The sequence below is a fragment of the Carassius carassius genome, chromosome 14 (genome assembly GCF_963082965.1).
Source record: "Carassius carassius chromosome 14, fCarCar2.1, whole genome shotgun sequence".
NCBI classification, from domain to species: Eukaryota; Metazoa; Chordata; class Actinopteri; order Cypriniformes; family Cyprinidae; genus Carassius; species Carassius carassius.
In genome coordinates, this window is record NC_081768.1 from 32,223,275 (window position 1) to 32,242,100 (window position 18,826).

Below are 18,826 nucleotides of genomic sequence, written 5' to 3' on the forward strand. Positions count from 1 at the left end.
TAGGTACATCTGAATATTTTGAATTGATGTGTTTCATAACCTGCAGGGAACCGCAGTGTTTCCATAACTCTTGTTTCCTGTTTAAGATGAACAGTTTTCCAAGGCATTGTTAGATGCCAATGTCTCATAGCTTCTCAAAGATTTGATTTCATAAACCCTATCATAGCTACTAAACTACATCTTATTATTCTAAATCAACCTCAGAATGATCTTGAAGAAGAGCTGAATTATTATAATCTTAATTCAAATTATTGTAAAGTCTGAAAGTACTGTAGGTTGCTTTAAGTGTTTGAAAAGGATTAACGCTTACATTCATTATAAGTTTAGAAAATTATTCAAAAAGTAATCGAATGTTAATAAAGTAATTGAAATAGTTACACTACGTATTACACTGTAGCTAGGTAATCTCCTCATCTGTAACCTGTTCCGTGTCCAGAGCCATGGTCGTGTTGGTTTAGACACTGCTGGGATCAGAGTCAGAACAAACGGGCTTCTCTCTCAAATCCCCGCGAAAATGATCATCCGGGAGCGGTTCGCGGTAACTATGGTAACGGCGGAGTCCTGCGCGGCCGCCGTAGCAGCCCCTGCGCGGAAACCCCGCGCATCAGAGCAGCGCTGATGCAGTGAAAGACACAAGATGGCGGCGATCGGAGAACAGTAGCGTAAACACTCGAGCCGTTCCGCGCTAATCTGAGCTATAACGAGACCTGAAGACCTTAAACACCCGAGGCTCGTGCTGCTCGGGACCGTGTGAGGCTCGGCTCGTTCTGGGGGCTCATTAACTGCTTTCCTGCGATTAAAATGACTGATAGGAGCTAGCGTCAGGTTTCGGTGTAACGTTAGTGTTGTCTTATAAACTCTTGTCTCTCCGAGGCCCAGGCCCCGGCTCCGGCTCGTGTTGTGTGGACTGAGTTAGTCAGGGCTAGGATGAGCGGCTCTGAGGCGAGGCAGTGCTAACGTTAGCTCCGCTCGGTGCGTCAGAACTGCGGTGCTGGTTCGGTGCTGGTGCTGGTTCTGGTTCGTGCGGGAGGATGAGCGACACCCGGCGGCGGGTGAAAGTGTACACGCTGAACGAGGAGCGGCAGTGGGAGGACAGGGGCACCGGGCATGTGTGCTGCTCGGAGGCGGACTCGCTGACGGTCACCGGAGAGGCTGACGGTAAGAAAGGTCTGTCGGAGCTCCCTCCGTCGCGTCGCATCGCGCCGCGCGTCTGATGAAGTGTGTTGTGTTTTCTGCAGGCTCTCTGCTGCTGGAGTCCCGGATCAGCCCCGACACCGCGTACCAGAAGCAGCAGGTGCGTCCGCAGCGCGCTCACGACACTGTCTGTAGTCCTGCAGAAGCGCGCTCACGACACTGTAGTCCTGCACAAGGACAGTAAACACTCAATTTCAGTTAAACTCAGTGCATCGTTGAATTCAGTGACGTCATCGTCCAGCTCACACGTGACCCTGGAGCACAAAACCAGTCATAACTGTCTGAAAGCTGAATAAATCATCTCTCCACTGATGTGTGGTTTGTGAGGAGGACAATATTTGTCTGAGATGCAACTATTTGAAAATCTGGAATCTGATTTGATCTGATTGATCATCTTTAAAGTTTTTCAAATAAAGTTCTTAGCAATGCATATTACTAATAAAAAAATAAGTTTTGATATATTTACAGTAGGAAATGTACTAAATATCTTCATGGAACATGATCTTTACTTAATATCCTAATGATTTTTGTCATAAAAGTAAAATGTATGGTCTGTTTCTACAAATATCCCTGTGCTCCTGATGACTGCTTCTGTGCTGCAGGGACACGTAGAGGATGTGTGTGTGAATGATGTTAGTGTGTGTGTGCTGGTCTCCTCAGGACACACTCATCGTCTGGTCCGAGGCGGAGAACTGTGACCTGGCTCTGAGCTTCCAGGAGAAAGCAGGCTGTGATGAGATCTGGGAGAAGATCTGTCAGGTGTGTGTGTGCGTGTGTGATGTTCAGGGTCTTCAGTAATGGACCGGAGGATGCTGACCGGACTCGTGTGTGTGTGTGTGTGCAGGTGCAGGGCAAGGACCCGTCTGTGGAGATCACACAGGACCCCGTGGATGAGTCTGAGGAGGAGCGGTTCGAGGACACGCCGGAGAGCGCTCAGCTGCTGGAGCTGCCCCCCTGTGAGCCGGAGCGTCTGGAGGAGCTGGCCGAGCTGGTGACGTCTGTGCTGCCATCGCCCGTCCGCCGTGAGAGGCTGGCGCTCGCTCTGCTCAGCTCAGGATACATCAGGAAGCTGCTGCAGCTGTTCCGGGCGAGCGAGGAGGCGGGCGACCGCCAGGGCCTGCAGCAGCTCTACCAGATCGTGCGCGGCCTGCTCTTCCTCAACAAGGCCACGCTGTTCGAGGTGATGTTCTCTGACGACTGCATCATGGATGTGGTGGGCTGTCTGGAGTACGAGCCGGCGCTGCTGCAGCCCAAGAGCCACCGTGAGTTCCTGACGCAGACGGCCCGCTTCAGAGAGGTGATCCCCATCACAGACTCAGAGCTGCGGCAGAAGATTCACCAGACCTACCGCGTGCAGTACATCCAGGACATCATCCTGCCCACGCAGTCCGTCTTCGAGGACAACTTCCTGTCCACGCTGTCCTCCTTCATCTTCTTCAATAAAGTGGAGATCGTCAGCATGCTGCAGGTGCGTCAGTTGTGTGCAGGGCTGTGTAATTAATCACAGGTGATGATCTTCTCGTCAGTGAAGTGGTTCTGTGATCAGTAGTGAATCTCCATCACCTGCGCTCAGACCGAGCAGCTTTCATTACACAGAGCCGTAGTTCACTGACAAGCTATACAATATCACGTTCAATCGAATGCGATTCATCTGCGATTATGAATGTGATATCGCCTAAGTGCCACTGAACCAGCGCTTTGTGTAGTGAATGCATTTGATGGAGATTTACTGCTGATCACAGAACGGTGCTGGTTCATGTTCGGAGCATGAGAGAATATGAAATATGTTCATAAACTTGAATTAAATTTTGAATTGTCTGCTGTAAGACGACCTCGTGCATAATAGAGCGCAGTGATTGGATCATAAGAGTTCATTCTCATGAATAATACTGAGAAAAGCTCAAGGCAGACACTGTACGTTAACATATATATATATATATACCTAATTTTTCTTAATGTCGGTTCAACTTTTCTTTTTAAACCCAAAGAACAAAAAGGCTCAGCAAAATGAAAAAAGTAACCACTTTTCCCTTGGTTATAGAAATAATGAGTGCTGTTGTTGTGTTCACTGATGTGCAACCTGTTCATGTGTGTTAACATCTCAGGAGATGTGTTTCAGGGTTTCCTCACACTGAAGTCCTATCATGACAGTGAGCGTGTCTGCTCAAGTGTGGTTCTGAGCTAGAGCAAGCTTTGATCACTGTAATCAGTGCAGTGCTTTCTTAACTGCTGCTTTCTCACCGCTGTCAGTTTTTGTTGTTTACTTTGTTATTGAGAGGAATGTGCAGCATATATTCACATATTGATCCAAACACGGCTCAGCAGCTTCGGGTTCAGCTGTGTTTGCGCTGGAGTGCTGTGTCTTCTTCTCTTGGAATGTATCCAGGAGGACTGAATTACACTCTTGAGCTACAGCGCCACACTGGTCAAACCACATTACTGCATGAATTTACTGTAGTAACAACTGCACCGTGGTATTGTGGCAGAAGTGTGCTATTCATATTGAATTTTATTCTGTTATTAATGTAGATATCAGTAATGATGATCAGCTGTTATGTACTGTGGGTTTTAGCACACCTGTAGCGCTGTATTGACCAATCAGAAGAGAGAGTGCATTAGATAATCCAATAATACGTTATTAATGCTTATGAAGTTTCAGCAGTGCTACATCACTCAATTAATACTGATTAAATAATGATTGAGTAAAAGTTGCTATATTTAAAAAAAAAAAAAAATTCAACTGTTCATTCAATTTTAATAGATTAATTTTCAGATGAAGTATTTCTAGTGATGTAACGGTTCACTCAACTCACAATGCAATATAACTCCCGATGCTGATTTCACAACACAACTTCCCCTGATTCATCTCAACACATGAGATTCAGGACGGTTTATAAATGAGAAAGCTGTCCTTTTCAGACCAAACCCTGCACAGTTCTTTGGGAAATTTAAACATGTTAAAAAAAGGGTCCGTGCTTCTGGTTGGGAAGCTCGAACATGAGAAGGTGTGGAGATGAGATGAGAGAGGTGTGTAACGCTGTGTGTGTGTGTCTGTCTCAGGAGGATGAGAAGTTCCTGACGGAGGTGTTCGCTCAGCTCACAGATGAAGCTACAGAGGACAGCAAGAGGAGAGAGCTGGTACATCACACACACACACACACACACACACACACACACAGCAGGGGTTCATGCTGTCCTCTCTACGTCTGCAGGTGAACTTCTTCAAGGAGTTCTGTGCTTTCTCACAAACGCTGCAGCCTCAGAACAGAGACGCCTTCTTCAAAACGCTGGCCAATCTGGGCATCTTACCAGCGCTGGAGATCGTTATGGTGAGTATGGGCTTTAAATACATCACAATCATTTCTGCTGTTTATTGTGATTAACGATATTAATGATGAGAATTCAGGGAATCCTGTTCCTTTAGAGAAAAGTGTCATCTTTCCTATTTTTCCCCATTCTGGGTGTTGAGAGCAGTACGCACGTCCTGTCACGAGTGTTTAATTCTCCAGAGGAGACTACACACATGCATCACAGAATAACAACTCTAATATAGACCAAGATATCCAGTCATCACTGAATAAAACTCAGAAAGAGACACTTTAACTGAGGAAACTTGAAGACAATAAACATACGATTGCACAAAATATATGGTTTCTTCGTGTTCGAGCAATCTTTGCTATTTTTTGTAAGGTAAGTATGTTAATGTTTGCAATGCTGATTGACATTGTCTTATCACGGTCTATAACACTGTGATTCTGTGATGTAAAACCATGGCCATAATAAGTTCTAGTTATCATCCCAGAAGACTAGCTGTTCTCATGGGGAGAATGGTTTCTGTCAGGTGATCAGGAGGTGTGTGTGTGTGTGTGTGTGTGTGAAGGGCATGGAGGACGTGCAGGTGAAGGCTGCGGCCACAGACATCTTCTCTTACCTGGTGGAGTTCAGTCCGTCTATGGTGCGTGAGTTCGTCATGCAGGAGCCGCAGCAGGCCGACGACGTGAGTATCATCACACACTAACCTGCCCAGCTCATTCTGTGTGAGATGAAGAGCGTGTGTTTCAGTGTGCTCTGCTGCTGTGTTCAGGACGTGCTGCTGATTAACGTGGTGATCAAGCAGATGATCTGTGACTCGGACCCGGAGCTGGGCGGTGCAGTGCAGCTGATGGGGCTCCTGAGGACCCTCATCGACCCTGAGAACATGCTCGCTCCGGCCAGCGTGAGTGCACACTTCACTCCTGACCCGCTCACTCACGCCTAAGAGCACCTCACTCACTTCTGTCTCTGTGTGTGTGTGTGTGTGTGTGTGTGTGGACAGAAGGCAGAGAAGAGCGAGTTCCTCAGCTTCTTCTACAAGTACTGTATGCACGTGCTGACGGCTCCGCTGCTGGCTAACACGGCCGAGGAGGACCCAGGTGAGACACACGCCTGCTCGGCTGCATCGGTCAGCGTCTGTGAGGCACATGTCAACACCTCCTCTGTCTGTCTGTCTGTCCACAGATCTGAGCGAGGGAGCGGCTAGAGTTAACCCTGTGTGTCCAGGTACCCCGCTGCTCTATACACTGTGTTTACACCTACACACAGACAGACCCTGATGAAATAAACCGATGCGTGGCGAATCAAGGAATGATTCCACACTGATTCTGAGGTTCTCTGAATGCATGGCCATTCTTCCTCCAGTCCATTCTGAGTGTGCTTTAGAAACAGCTGAACTCGGCTCGTCTCCGGATCATTACTCACGCTTGAACCTAAAATAATCATTCATAGGATTCTAAAAGGTTGAAATGAATCACAGTGGGCTGTGTTTACATTAATCTGGTGTCACAAACGCGTTCCGAGCCGAGGTGAAGTCACACACACACATCTGCTGTTAAAACATACTCTCAGAGTCACGATGCATCTGGGAAATCTCAGAATCAGACCACAAATAGAAGTTCATTTTAATGTTATTTTCTCTATATCACCAGATCACAACAGAAGTCATTTAAGGTTACCTTTCCTACAGAACAGGTCTATACCTTGTTGTTTTATTAAACTAAATAGCCTGCTGTAGACAGTAATGTTTTCTCTTGGTTCTAAATAAATGCGACTTATAGTCCAGTGCGACTATGGTTTTTTTTCCTCGTCATGACTTATTTTTGGACTGATGCGACTTATACTTCAGTGCGACTTGTAGTCCGAAAAATCGTAGCTAAGACGCTACGGGAAAAGTCTTTTCACGAAATACTGAAGCAAAAAATTATCCTTAATTTTGAATTTTTGTAAAGCGCATTTGCATTTGCAGCAGTACACAGCCATAGGCGAGACGGCTCCCTCGCTCATTGGCTGCTCTGCGCACAGCCTATCGAGCGCAGGCTGATGCAATATCAGACCAATACGCCGAAACGGGTGTGGCCCAACCCTATAAAAGGAGCTCGAAAAGGCTGACTCACCTGATTTATTTCATCGCCGAAGCGAACCAGAGTGAATCGTACGCACGGCCGAGAACGCAGTACTCGTTCCCTCTTCTAGAGAGAACCAAGGTTACTTTAGTAACCGAGTACGTTCTCTTACGAGAGTTCTCTCGTACTGCGTCTTAGCTAAGACGCTACGGGAACCCCATGTAAAACGCCGTGCGCGCAGGGATCACACACCAATAAACCTGAAGCAACGCCCAGGATTTACAGTGCACAGTCACCCGAGGGACTCACAGAGAGTCCAGGACAGGAGAGGGGGGGAAGCCCTCCGTCCCATATCTAGCAGCATCCGTAGATGCGGCAATACAACATCACGCAGTCGAGGCAAGGCCTGACCAATGTGGCAATGCGGGTCTTACGCAATACTGCCCATATAACCGTCGGCAGTGCATAACACTCACGAACTCAGAATTCCCCTCAGGGCCCTGATTCGACTATACCGACAGCAGCCTTGCTTGCAAGGCGGGAACCTCCAGGTTATAGAACCTGATAAATGTAGACGGCGAGGCCCAACCTGCCGCCATACATATATCCTGCAAGGAGATCCCAGTAGACCACGCCCACGACGAGGCGACGCCCCTCGTGGAGTGTGCTCTGACGCCCAGTGGGCACTGAAGGCCCCTGGAAGCGTAAAGCTAACGCTATGGCGTCAACTATCCATCTGGATAGGCTCTGTCTCGAAACAGCCATTCCCTTGGAACATCCACTGAACGAGACAAACGGCTGCTCAGTCTGTCAAAAAACAGCGGAGCGAGACACATAAGCTCTTAAAACCCTAACAGGGCAAAGAAGACTCGAGTCTCCATCCTCTCCTGACACTGACAGGGCAGACAGGGCAATAACCTGAGCCCGAAACGGCGTGTTGAGGGACTTTGGCACATAACCATGCGTAGGTTTGAGTATGACCCTTGAGTCATTAGGCCCAAACTCCAAGCACGTCGGGCTCACAGAGAGCGCGTGCAGGTCACCCACACGCTTCACTGAAGCGAGAGCCAACAAGAATACCGTATTGAACGACAGATGCTGGAGGCTAATCGATTGGATAGGCTCAAAAGGGGGACCCTTCATGGCCTCCAAAACCGCCGCGAGGTCCCATATAGGGACTGATGGAGGTCTGGGAGGATTCAGCCTCCTAGCTCCTCTAAGGAAGCGGATGACCAAATCGTTCCTTCCTATTGACTGACCGAGCGCTGTTTCAGAAAACGCTGCGATGGCCGCCACATAAACTTTGAGTGTGGATGGGGCTCTGCCCTTATCCAACAGCTCTTGCAGGAAGGAGAGAACCTCCGTCACCTCACAACTAAGGGGTGAACATCCCCGAGCTGTGCACCAGCTGGAGAACACCGACCACTTCGAGGCATACAGCCGTCGTGTCGACGGAGCTCTAGCCTGGGTGATGGTATTTAGCACTCCCACTGAGAGATCAGCGGGTAACCGTTGAGCGCCCACACATGGAGGGACCACAACTCCGCTTGAGGGTGCCAAATCGAGCCCCTGGCCTGCGAGAGGAGGTCCCTCCTCAACGGCACTGGCCACGGGGTGATGTCTGCTAACCGCATCAAATCTGGGAACCATGGTTGGTTCTTCCAAAAAGGTGGACAGTCGAGAGACCCCCGTCTCTCTTGGGGACTAGAAAGTATCTGCTGTACAGCCCCCCCTCGCTTTGAGCTTGAGACACAGGCTCTACAGCCCCTTTGCTCAACAGTTTTGATATTTCGGCCCGAAGTATGTGTGCTAGTTCTGTTTTGACCGTGGTTTCGATGCGCGCTAAAAAGCGTGGAGGGCGTCGAAAAAACTGTAGCGAGTAGCCTCTCCTTATAATGCCTAGCACCCAATCCGAAACCCCTGGACGCGCTGACCATGCATCTGCATGAATGGCTTAGGGCTAGATGCGAAGCGCGCTCTGTTGACTGGGCAACGGCGGCGCTTCGGTGTGCTGTAACATGGGCGTTACGCCTGTGGCATTTGAGGTGGGGAGCGCGCTGATCACAGCGGGTAGATCGCTCCTCCTCGACCCCGTCCCGGCGCTTAACCGATTGAGGGAGGGCTGAGCGGGTCCCGTGGGACTCGTGATGTCTGCGAGTAACTGTGGGCTGCAAGTGTGCACATTTACTGCTTTCGACTCGCTGTCTGCCTGGGCAGAGCGTACATGCACGGGTTTCGTTTCTACAGAAACCACGCGCCGTATGTGACATAGTGTTTGTGGGCACTGAGGAGTGGGCACGTTTACTATGTGGAGCGCGCAACAGATCTGAGTCGATCTTATAGGCGCGAGCCCTGTGTGCAGGGCTGTGCCTACATGTGGAGATGGGCACTGAGGAATGGGCACCGTCACTACATTTATAGCACCATCGGCCGTAGCCGGACGAACATGCACGGGTTTCGTTTTTACAGAAACCACATGACGCGTGTGACATAGTGATTGTGGGCACTGAGGAGTAGGCACGCTTACTATGCAGTGCGCGCGAACGACTTGAGTCGCTTTTATGGGCGCGAGCCCTGTGTGAAGGGCTGTGCTTATATGTGGAGATGGGCACTGAGCAGCGGGCATCGTCACTACCTTTATAGCACCATCGGCCGTGGCCGGGACACCAGAAATTACACCTTTTTCTGGAAATATCTGTTTTTTTTTTTTTTTTTTTTTGTGCAGGCACAAGCGGGCCACCGTACAGGCTTGCGCATTGCAAAAGACGCTGAAACAGTCACAATCCCTGGAACTGAAACAGCGGTGCGCTTAGGTGAGAGTTCGGCCGCGGCGACTCGTACACCGGCGCTTTCCTAGGATGGCTTCGGGGCTCCCGGCCTCACCGTAATCCTCTGCCGCGGTCCCTGCGGCGCAGGGCGACGGCCGGTAGAGCGAGAATGGCGGTCTCGAGCTGCGTTGCTGAAGCTGTTGTGATAACGGCTTTTGTGTGCAGGCAAGCGGGCAACTGTGCAGGCTTGCGCGTTGCAGAAAACGCTGAGACAGTAACAATTCCTGGAACTGAAACAGCGACGCGCTTGGGTGAGAGCTCGGCCACAGCGGAACTCGTACACCAGCGCTTCGATGAAGCAGTCATCGTGTGCAGTGCAGACGCAGCCTGCTCAGCAGCAGAAGATTCGCGCAAGCAGAGGTGACGTCATGCAGCAGGCTTTAGATGACAATACCGCTTTCGTCCGCCGTCCAGCAGAGGGCGGACAAAGGTGCGTCGCTATCGCCTGTTCCACCGGCGGAAGTGACTGGTAGTTCCTGTTTTTAGCATCATCCAGTGTGGAGAATGCTAGTGAGACAGACGAACGAGTTTGCGCTGAATATGGAGCGTTCCAAGCCTTTGCCACCTCTTTGTGAAGCTCAGGAAGAAATGAGGCGGGCTTTGAGAAGTACGCTCATCCGAAAGGAAACTACCATCCAGCCGGGAACGAGAGGGGGGGCGCTGGTGCAGACCACTCAACGCCGAGACTCGTCGCGGCCAGCGTGAGCACTCGCCTCGGCTCCTTCTCGATGTCAGCTCGTTTGCTGGGCTTCTGAGCAGAAGGCGCGAGATCCTCGGAGCTCGCCCAGCCCTCACTGCCCGAAGCTAGCAGAGTGCGGCGCCTCAGCGCAGCGGAGAATGCAGGCTCAGAGAAAAGGCCAAGCGAGTCCTCAGAGTCACCATGGCAACAGCTCGCAGTGGGGGCATCCGCCGTCAGCGAGCGCGAGCGCTGCATGATCTTCACCCAGGCAGGAGACACAGATGAAGTGACGGTCTCCCTCGCTGAGTGGGGCTCTGACGAGCCGCAGGAAGGCATCTTAAAAAAGACGCAAGCTCTTTTACGAGTGTGTGTCGCAGGGCGAACACACACACACGCATAAAGAACAGCTGGATATAACATAATTGAAAGGATATGTGCGCCGGACAGCGCAGCAGGAACGGCAGTAAAAGGCGGCGAAGGCCAGCAGTTTCAGAAGTGGCTCGTCCCGCTGAGATGCTTCTCAGACGGCGCTTGCTTCCTCCGTGATCCAGTGATGCATGAGCTTCGCTGAAGAGTTGAAAAATCAGGCGAGTCAGCCTTTTCGAGCTCCTTTTATAGGGTTGGGCCACACCTGTTTCGGCGGGAAGTGGCATGAAGGGCGCGAAGCGCCCTTATTGGTCTGATATTGCATCAGCCTGCGCTCGATAGGCTGTGCACTTGCCGCAGAGCAGCCAATGAGCGAGCGAGCCATCTCGCCTATGGCTGTGTACTGCTGCAAATGCGCTTTACAAAAATTCAAAATTAAGGATAATTTTTTGCTTCAGTATTTCGTGAAAAGAGACTTTTCCCGTAGCGTCTTAGCTAAGACGCAGTACGAGAGAACTCTCGTAAGAGAAACGGTATGTTCCTCTTCTACGTGCGTTTCTCAAAAGTGAAATTAGCACGAACATACAAATCTGCACCTGGGACAGTTTACAAGAATTTGGGTCTTATCTGGTCCATTTAGAAAAAGCACATTAATTGTAAAGTATCTGAGACCCGAGGCGTGTGCGATGCACTCGTAGAGGTTTCTGAATCTAATTGTATGTGTCTGTGTGTCAGATAACTTCCAGACGGCTCAGCTGCTGGCTCTGATACTGGAGCTGCTGACCTTCTGTGTGGAGCATCACTCGTACCACATCAAGAGCTACATCATGACCAGAGACCTGCTGAGGAGGGTGCTGACGCTCATGAACTCCAGACACAGCTTCCTGGCGCTCTGTGAGTGTCCTCACTAGATCTGCACACTGATTACACTTCCCAGCCCAAACACATCACACACTGACAGCAGATGATTTCTGAAGATCATGTGACACAGAAGACTGGAGGAATGATGCTGAAAATACAGCGGAGCATCACAGAAATACATTACATGTTACTAGGGATGCACCAGTACCATTGTGTTCAGAACCGTTCCGATACAATACCATTCTGAGTATCAGCCGATACTGATACCGATCCGATGATGAGCTTGAGACAACATGGAGTCACAGCTGCCTAGAAGTGCAGAGAGATTAATGCATAGTGTATTATACCTGTGCAGTAGTTTGAGCCTTTTCTTTGAATGGTTTTAAACCTCAGTTGTACTGCGCTCTTGAGGAGTGTCATCGTCTGCACTGTAGTATCTGAACGTCACACAGTCTGAATGCTGAACGGAGGATGACAGACAGACACAGTCCGAGAGGAGATCTACATCCTCTTGTGCTCACAGCTGTACACAGAAGCAGTTCTGGAGAACCATGTATGTATGCATGCGGCGCTCAGAAGTGACACAGCAGAGAGATCAAGACATCGGTCACTCATTAGAAGTACGAAATGAGGACTTGTAAAGAAGAATGTGAGAGGATATTGATATAAGCCTAGAGGAGACTGGTTTTCTTTTGCTAAAGTAAGGAAACTTTGCTTCCTTTGCTCCTGATAACAAACGTTGATTTCACGACACTCACCGGTGCATGTGCAACCATGACCCCATACTCATCCACCCAGAACTGCTTCTGTGTACAACTGTGAGAGCTAGATGCATTCAAGTGATTATTACATCTGAATATGGATATTCTTCTTACAAAAACACAGAGCCATGTGTGAGACACTTCTATTTTTATGGATGGGTGATTTTTATTAAACCTCTTTTGGACTGATGCAGTTCAACACCAGCTGAGTGCCATAAAACGGCTTGAAAGATCAAAGAACATTTTAATCTAACTCTCTGTTGACAACGGCAGATTTATATATGAGTTTCATTACGAATTTGGGAAGATGTTTGTCGCACGTCACATCGTCACATCCATGCCTTGTAAAAATTCCTAGTGACACAGTTGAGTTTCAGGGCAGGTTTTCTGAACCCTGGCTAACGAGCAGATCAGAATACATGCTATTCGTGCTTGTGTTAGGAAACACAACGTTCTGCTGTTTCTATACTAATAGTTTAAGGCTCTTTGGTGATTTCAGTCATCATACAGTAAGCAGCATCATCTTCTCATCAGAGACATGAGCTGCAGCACTAAACTGTCTCTCTGTTGGAGATTGTAAGGATGTCTGGGTTCTTCTCAGACTGGTTTAAATGCTTCCACACTGCAGACGTGTTTGCTGCATTATATCTGGTTTATCAGGTCCATTGTACACTTTTTGAGAATGTCACCAAAAATGTCTTTCTTGCTTCTTTGGCCGAAAGCTATTTTTTGCTATTTTCAGCAGAATAATTTAGGTTCCCCCCCTAACATTGGGTGCATCGCTCGTGTGAAGCACAGTGATCGGGGATGATGTGGTCTTCAGGAAGCGCTGTCCTTGTGTTAGATCGAGTGATCAGCACTCATCAGGCGTTTGTAATGCAGGTTGATTGTGTGATTGTCCAGGTGCGCTGCGCTTCATGAGGAGAATCATCGGCCTGAAGGACGAGTATTACAACCGCTACATCGTGAAAGGAAACCTGTTCGAGCCGGTCATCAACGCGCTGCTGGACAACGGCACCAGATACAACCTGCTGAACTCAGCCATCATCGAGCTGTTTGAGTTCATCAGAGTGGTGAGTGTCCTCTGACCCAAGCCTGGATCAGCTCCAGTTCTCAATCTGACACATCCTGAACACTTCAATCACACCTGTCTAGGGGTGCACCCATATTAACATTTTGGCTGATACCGATAATTCTCTAAATATGGAAGCCGATAACCGATATGTTGGTCGATAAATCTACATTTTTGAGAGCCTGATTACTAAAAAAGTCTCATCATTAAAAGGCATGAAACACTTAAACATAAATCAAACATAAAGCAGCCTTACAAATAAATAAAATAATGCTTAAATAATGGAAGTTAATGGACAACATTACTTGTGTGTAAAAAATAATAATAATAATAATAAGGTGATGAGACGATGGAGTGTGTTGGAAGCGGTCCGGCATGTAAGCACTATAGCCAGAGATATTGTCAAAATCATTCAATATTGTCATTGTTAAGAGTATTTGGCATTTCCTATTAATGTAGACCTGTTATTTTCTGGCTATTATTATTATGTTACTTTTATTATTAAATTAATATTACAGTCATATCGCATCACCGCAGAACTGACACATGTGAGGAGAATAAAACATTAGGCTGTTAGCTTAGACTACTCAATGAAAATGTTTTAAAAATGTCTTTTTAAACAGGTTTATTAAAGCCTACAATCAATTATAGGCCTATAGCCTAAATAGAATTGTTACACTTCAGTAAAACTTCATCAGTTTTATGCACCAACTTTGAAAAACAGTCTGTTCAACACAAATAATGTTTCTTCTGATTGTTTTCACTATGTTCGGGCCACAAGAGAAACATTAAAGAAATCAGTTATATATAGCACATATTAAGAGATTGGTCTCTCGTCGTCTCTGAGAGAAGACACTGTTAATGCGTCGTCAGATGCCGAAAGTGCGGTCAGTTTTAACTTTCACGGTCATGGTGAAAGACGTTCCCCAGCATAAGTTTGGCTTGCACACAGTTTGCACGGTGCTTGTATGATATCCACTGGAAGGAGACTCTTTCCAATACTGCAATCCACCCGGGCTACAAACACTGAATAATCAGATGTGTCGCGCACACGCTCTGAACGCGCTGACACACGTGCTGTTGTGCACAAGCTGCGTGTTGAAGCTGTAGAGCTGAATGAACACCAGTAAACTGAAGTGCTGCCAGCTTATTCAACACAGGGAAACACATCATAAATTCAGACATTTCTAAAACATCAATATAATATTACTACTTGTATAGAAAGGACCAAATGCAGATGTGAACTCGAACTAAGCTATGTGCTGATCTGAATGTGTAACTTCTGTTGTGGATGTGCTCTCGGCTCTTCCTGCAGCAAAGCGCTGAAACACGGAAACCAAACCGAAAGAATTCATAACGGTTTATTATAACAGTGTTCTCACTATAACTGAAGCGCTCTGTTAACACTCTATAGGCTATAACTTAACCAAACACATTCTATATGAGAACAATCTGATTTATATGCATAAAATAAACACAATCTCACAAAAGACTGTAAATGCACAAGTGAATGTAACTGTGCTAGTTGTGTATGTGCTCTTCTCTTAACAAATGCACTAAAACACGGACGAACAAAGATTCCCTTACAGTAGCTAATAATCTCATTATAATATGACAGACTTGCCCTGCACATGTTGCAGTCCACCGTATTTCCCTTTTCGAAGTGTTTCCAGTGATATTTCAAGTAATTAAAAACCATCATGGTTCGGCTTGGGTATCGAGTATCGGTTGAACGATTGGACTAGCTTAGCGATTTTCCCGGAATGGTTCAAAAGTTAAATTTTGATTCCTAGTTTCGATTCCTAGTCCGCCGACCGGAAGAAGACGAAACTTCTGAACACCAACAAAGAAGCGTCCACCGGAAGTGTTGGCATGATCGAGCGAGTCCAACATGGATAGTGTGTGTCGGCGGTCCTAAGTGTGGCCTCACTTTCCTAAACCGAATCAGGATTGACTTCATTTTGTTTCACCACATTGAAATTGATACTGGGAATCGAATCAGAATTGATCAAATCAAACGAAACTAGGGCTGTGTAATTAATCACCTGATGATCTTCTCGTCAGTGAAGTGGTTCTGTGATCAGTAGTGAATCTCCATCACCTGCTCTCAGACCGAGCTGTAGTTCACTGACAGGACACACAAAACCGTGCTCATAATCTCAGATGATTAATCACACATCCCGAAACAATCTGCTGACCGCTGTGCTTCTGCTATCAGGAGGACATCAAATCTCTGACCGCACACATCGTGGATAACTTCACCACGGCGCTGGAGTCCATCGAGTACGTGCAGACCTTCAAGGGCCTGAAGCAGCGCTACGAGCAGGAGAAAGAGCGTCAGAGCCGAGGCTTCAGCAGGTGATGATCACACGCACACATGATTACACAGTCTGGATCCCATCAGTGCATCCCTAGTTCAAGTCACACACACTGAAATGAAAGCTCACTGACAGAAACAGCTTTATTACACGCAGTCCTGTGGCTCTTCAAGAGCCGTGTTTCTCTGCTTCCACGCGTGCATCTTGTGTTCCGCTGTTTGAAGTGATCTAGAGTATTGTGAAATGACTACATGTTTGTGTCAGGCTTTAATGGACCAGTAATCGACTGGTGTACTAGTGCTAGCATGAGCGCTGCGGGTGGAGTATGTGTGAAAGCCAGCAGTGATCTCTCACAGGTACCGCAGGGACACACGCTCCTTCGAGGAGGACGAGGACACGTGGCTGAACGAGGATGAGGAGGAGGACGAGGTCCCGGACACCGGCCTGGACAAGTGCAAGAGCGACTACGGGAAGTTCATGGAGAGCGAGAAAGGTATTTGTGCACTCAGAATCCTGCAGGGTTCCTTTATTCACTCTTCCACAAATGAAGGCCTAGAAAGAGTCTTGAGTTCTGCTAAGATGTGTGTGTGTGTGTGTGTGTGTGTGTGTGTGTTGTGGTTCAGTGAAAGAGAGTCAGGACAAGGAGAACCAGGCCAAGCGGAAGTTCAGCTTCTGTCACTCGGCTGGAGCGGCTAACACCGCTAACGGCTCCAGACCTCCACCCTCCACCTCCTCCAGCAGAGCTGCAGCGCCACCTTCAGGCCAGACGGCCCGGGTACGTCACATGACTACAGATGCACAAGACCCGGGTGTTCAATAAGACACGCGTTCAGTTCTGCGTTTGCATCTAGAGTGATTCTGAACAGCAGGAAGGGACAGAACTCGTCTGATCTCAAGCTGCTCCGAGCTGGAACTGACTTCTGTCATTTCTGACATCAGTACATCCTCAAACACAGCAGTTCTGGTCTTTAGTGAACGCCAACAGATGAGAAAGAACAGCGTGTGTGTGTGTGTGTGTGTGTGTTGTGTTCTGAAGCTGTCTGTGCTCTGCAGACTGGACTCGTGGACTACCCAGACGATGAGGACGAGGAGGATGAGGAGGAGGACGCTGGCGAGGAGCAGGCGCCGCACAAGAGACCTCGTCTGGGCTCGTAAAGCCCCCAGTGAGCCAGTCACCGCAGGGGCTGATGGGAGGCCGCGCAAGCTAGCAGGACTAGCAGAACTAGCCACACTGACGGAGCTGAAGAGCTGCTGAAGCACAGGCTCATCGGTGGACTTCTTCTGGACGCTGGTGGAATCAGACGTCTGCAGCTCAGGCGCTCAAGGTTTTAAACACATTAAATATTAGTCGATGTTTTGATTTGTGTGATTTGTGGACTGATGTAAGGTCAGAGAAGACCGAAGCTGACCGGACTCCAACCTTCAGACGGCTAGATTAAATATTAAAAACAAACGCTTTTAGTTCTTCCCCTCATTTGTGCACACTTTCCTACTAGCACCGCCTCCGTTAAACAGCATTTGTATGAATTTGATATTTTTTACAATTTTCAGATTAAATTTGGTCCTGCAATTAAACACGGCTGTTCAGTATTTTGTGTTCACCTGAAGCATGATGGAGGATGATGACCACGGGTCAGGGCTCTGTTTGAGGGGACACACACACGTGTGTAGTGCTGCCTGCACTCATCAGGGAGGAAACACACACCATATCAGTCTGTTAACGCCTGCTGAATGACCCCCAGACACTGTGGAAGGTGTAACATCACTCACCTTTAATTAGCTCATGCTGGAGGGATTTCAAATTGAATTGTTCATTTGCCTCATTGCCTCAAAAGTTGTTCATATTTTTGTAGATTTTGTATTACACTGTTGAACAGAGCTGCTGTTCTCACTCTGACCTCTAGAGGCAGCAGAGCTTCTTCTCTGGCTCTGCACGAGTCTACACAGATTATAAAATCACTCTTACAACATCTACAACCATCTACAAGTTCAGCCTTGGTTTGTACTGAAGTATGAAGTAATAAGAATGAATCTCATCTACTTCAATCACAAATAAATTTGATTCTTTTGTATTTAAAATGGCAGTTTTCTGTGTAAGGTGGCTAGTTTGTCTCCTCGTTAACAATCTGAAATGTAACTCAAATGCCCGTTCACAAACATGTCAAGACTTGAAACGTTGCCCTCTCTAAAGGATGAGTTCATGAAGTCAAGAAACGAATCGAGTAAGTTTCCCCCTTCTGTGGTTCATGTTGTTCGTTTATAATACATACATTTTTGAACTAATTAAAAATGCTAAAAACTTAAATAAAAAGTTTTCATTACATTATTTGAAACAACATTAATTATAACACTTTATTAGATGAGGTTTTGAGCGAATAGTTTGAGGATAACAGCACTGTAGATACTGCACACACAGCTGTAGGTTTCCTGATCACTGAATAGCTGAGTGTGTGTGTGTGTGTGCGTGTGCGTGTGCGTGTGTGTGTGTGTGCGTGCGTGCGTGCGTGTGTGTGTGTGTGTGTGTGTGCGTGCGTGTGTGTGTGTGTGTGTGTGTGTGGATGAGCTGGAGCTGCTGGTGATGATGATTAAACACACACACACACACAGCTCTCTCAGACCTGCTGACTCCATCACTCACACATGAAACTGATCCTAGACCAGCTTCATAACGCTCTACTGACATACAACACGACAGAACGACTTTCACTGATAACTAAACTAATACTGAATTACTACAGTTCTCACTAGACCAGTGTTAATACACACAGACGCCGTCTTCAGTCATCTCTGTGCTGAAGCTGAGGATGAGGATGAGGATGAGGCGGTCAGGAGCTGATCCCTGTACTGGAGGATGGACGGACACTGACCATCGGAGGATCTGAGCTCATCCCGCTCCAGGAACACTTCTGATCACACACACATCTCAAACACTCATGCCCTCTTCCATGTGGCAAGATCCTCCCGTTTCCTGTTTCCTGTTTCCTGGAGTCCTTGCTGGAAGGTCACTGTACAAATTTAACAGATCACAAGTTACTCTGTCTGTTTAAAATGTGATGAGTAGTGTGACTATTTCAGTCACTTTCTTAAAGTAGTGTAACCGATCACACTTGATGACTTTTCTAAATGTACATTGCTATTTCTTCTGCACTGTTCTGAACTGTTATCCTGACAGAACTGATCACTGATAATCAAGATTAGGATCATCTAAGTCATCATGACTTCTTGCTTTGTGATCGATCGGAGGTTAAACCGATCTAAAACCATAACAATATGGTAGCTATGATAGTGTTTATGAGTAGCTGTGAGTGACTGGCTTCTAACAGTGCCTTGACAAACGGTTTATCTTAAACTATAAAGCGCACACACACA

General features: G+C 47.5%; 1 protein-coding gene across 1 annotated transcript; it reads left to right on the forward strand.

Annotated features, from left to right (window-relative positions):
• Positions 1-613: 613 nt before the first annotated feature.
• Positions 614-16,746, forward strand: ppp4r3b (protein phosphatase 4, regulatory subunit 3B). Its single transcript, XM_059566884.1, has 16 exons — positions 614-1,158; positions 1,239-1,294; positions 1,855-1,953; positions 2,039-2,662; positions 4,255-4,332; positions 4,407-4,523; positions 5,075-5,191; positions 5,279-5,410; positions 5,510-5,606; positions 5,692-5,733; positions 11,181-11,339; positions 12,971-13,140; positions 15,358-15,497; positions 15,814-15,950; positions 16,081-16,232; positions 16,511-16,746. Exons 1-16 carry the CDS (start codon positions 1,032-1,034, stop codon positions 16,610-16,612), a joined length of 2,349 nt encoding a protein of 782 aa, XP_059422867.1. The 5' UTR covers positions 614-1,031; the 3' UTR covers positions 16,613-16,746.
• Positions 16,747-18,826: the final 2,080 nt, after the last annotated feature.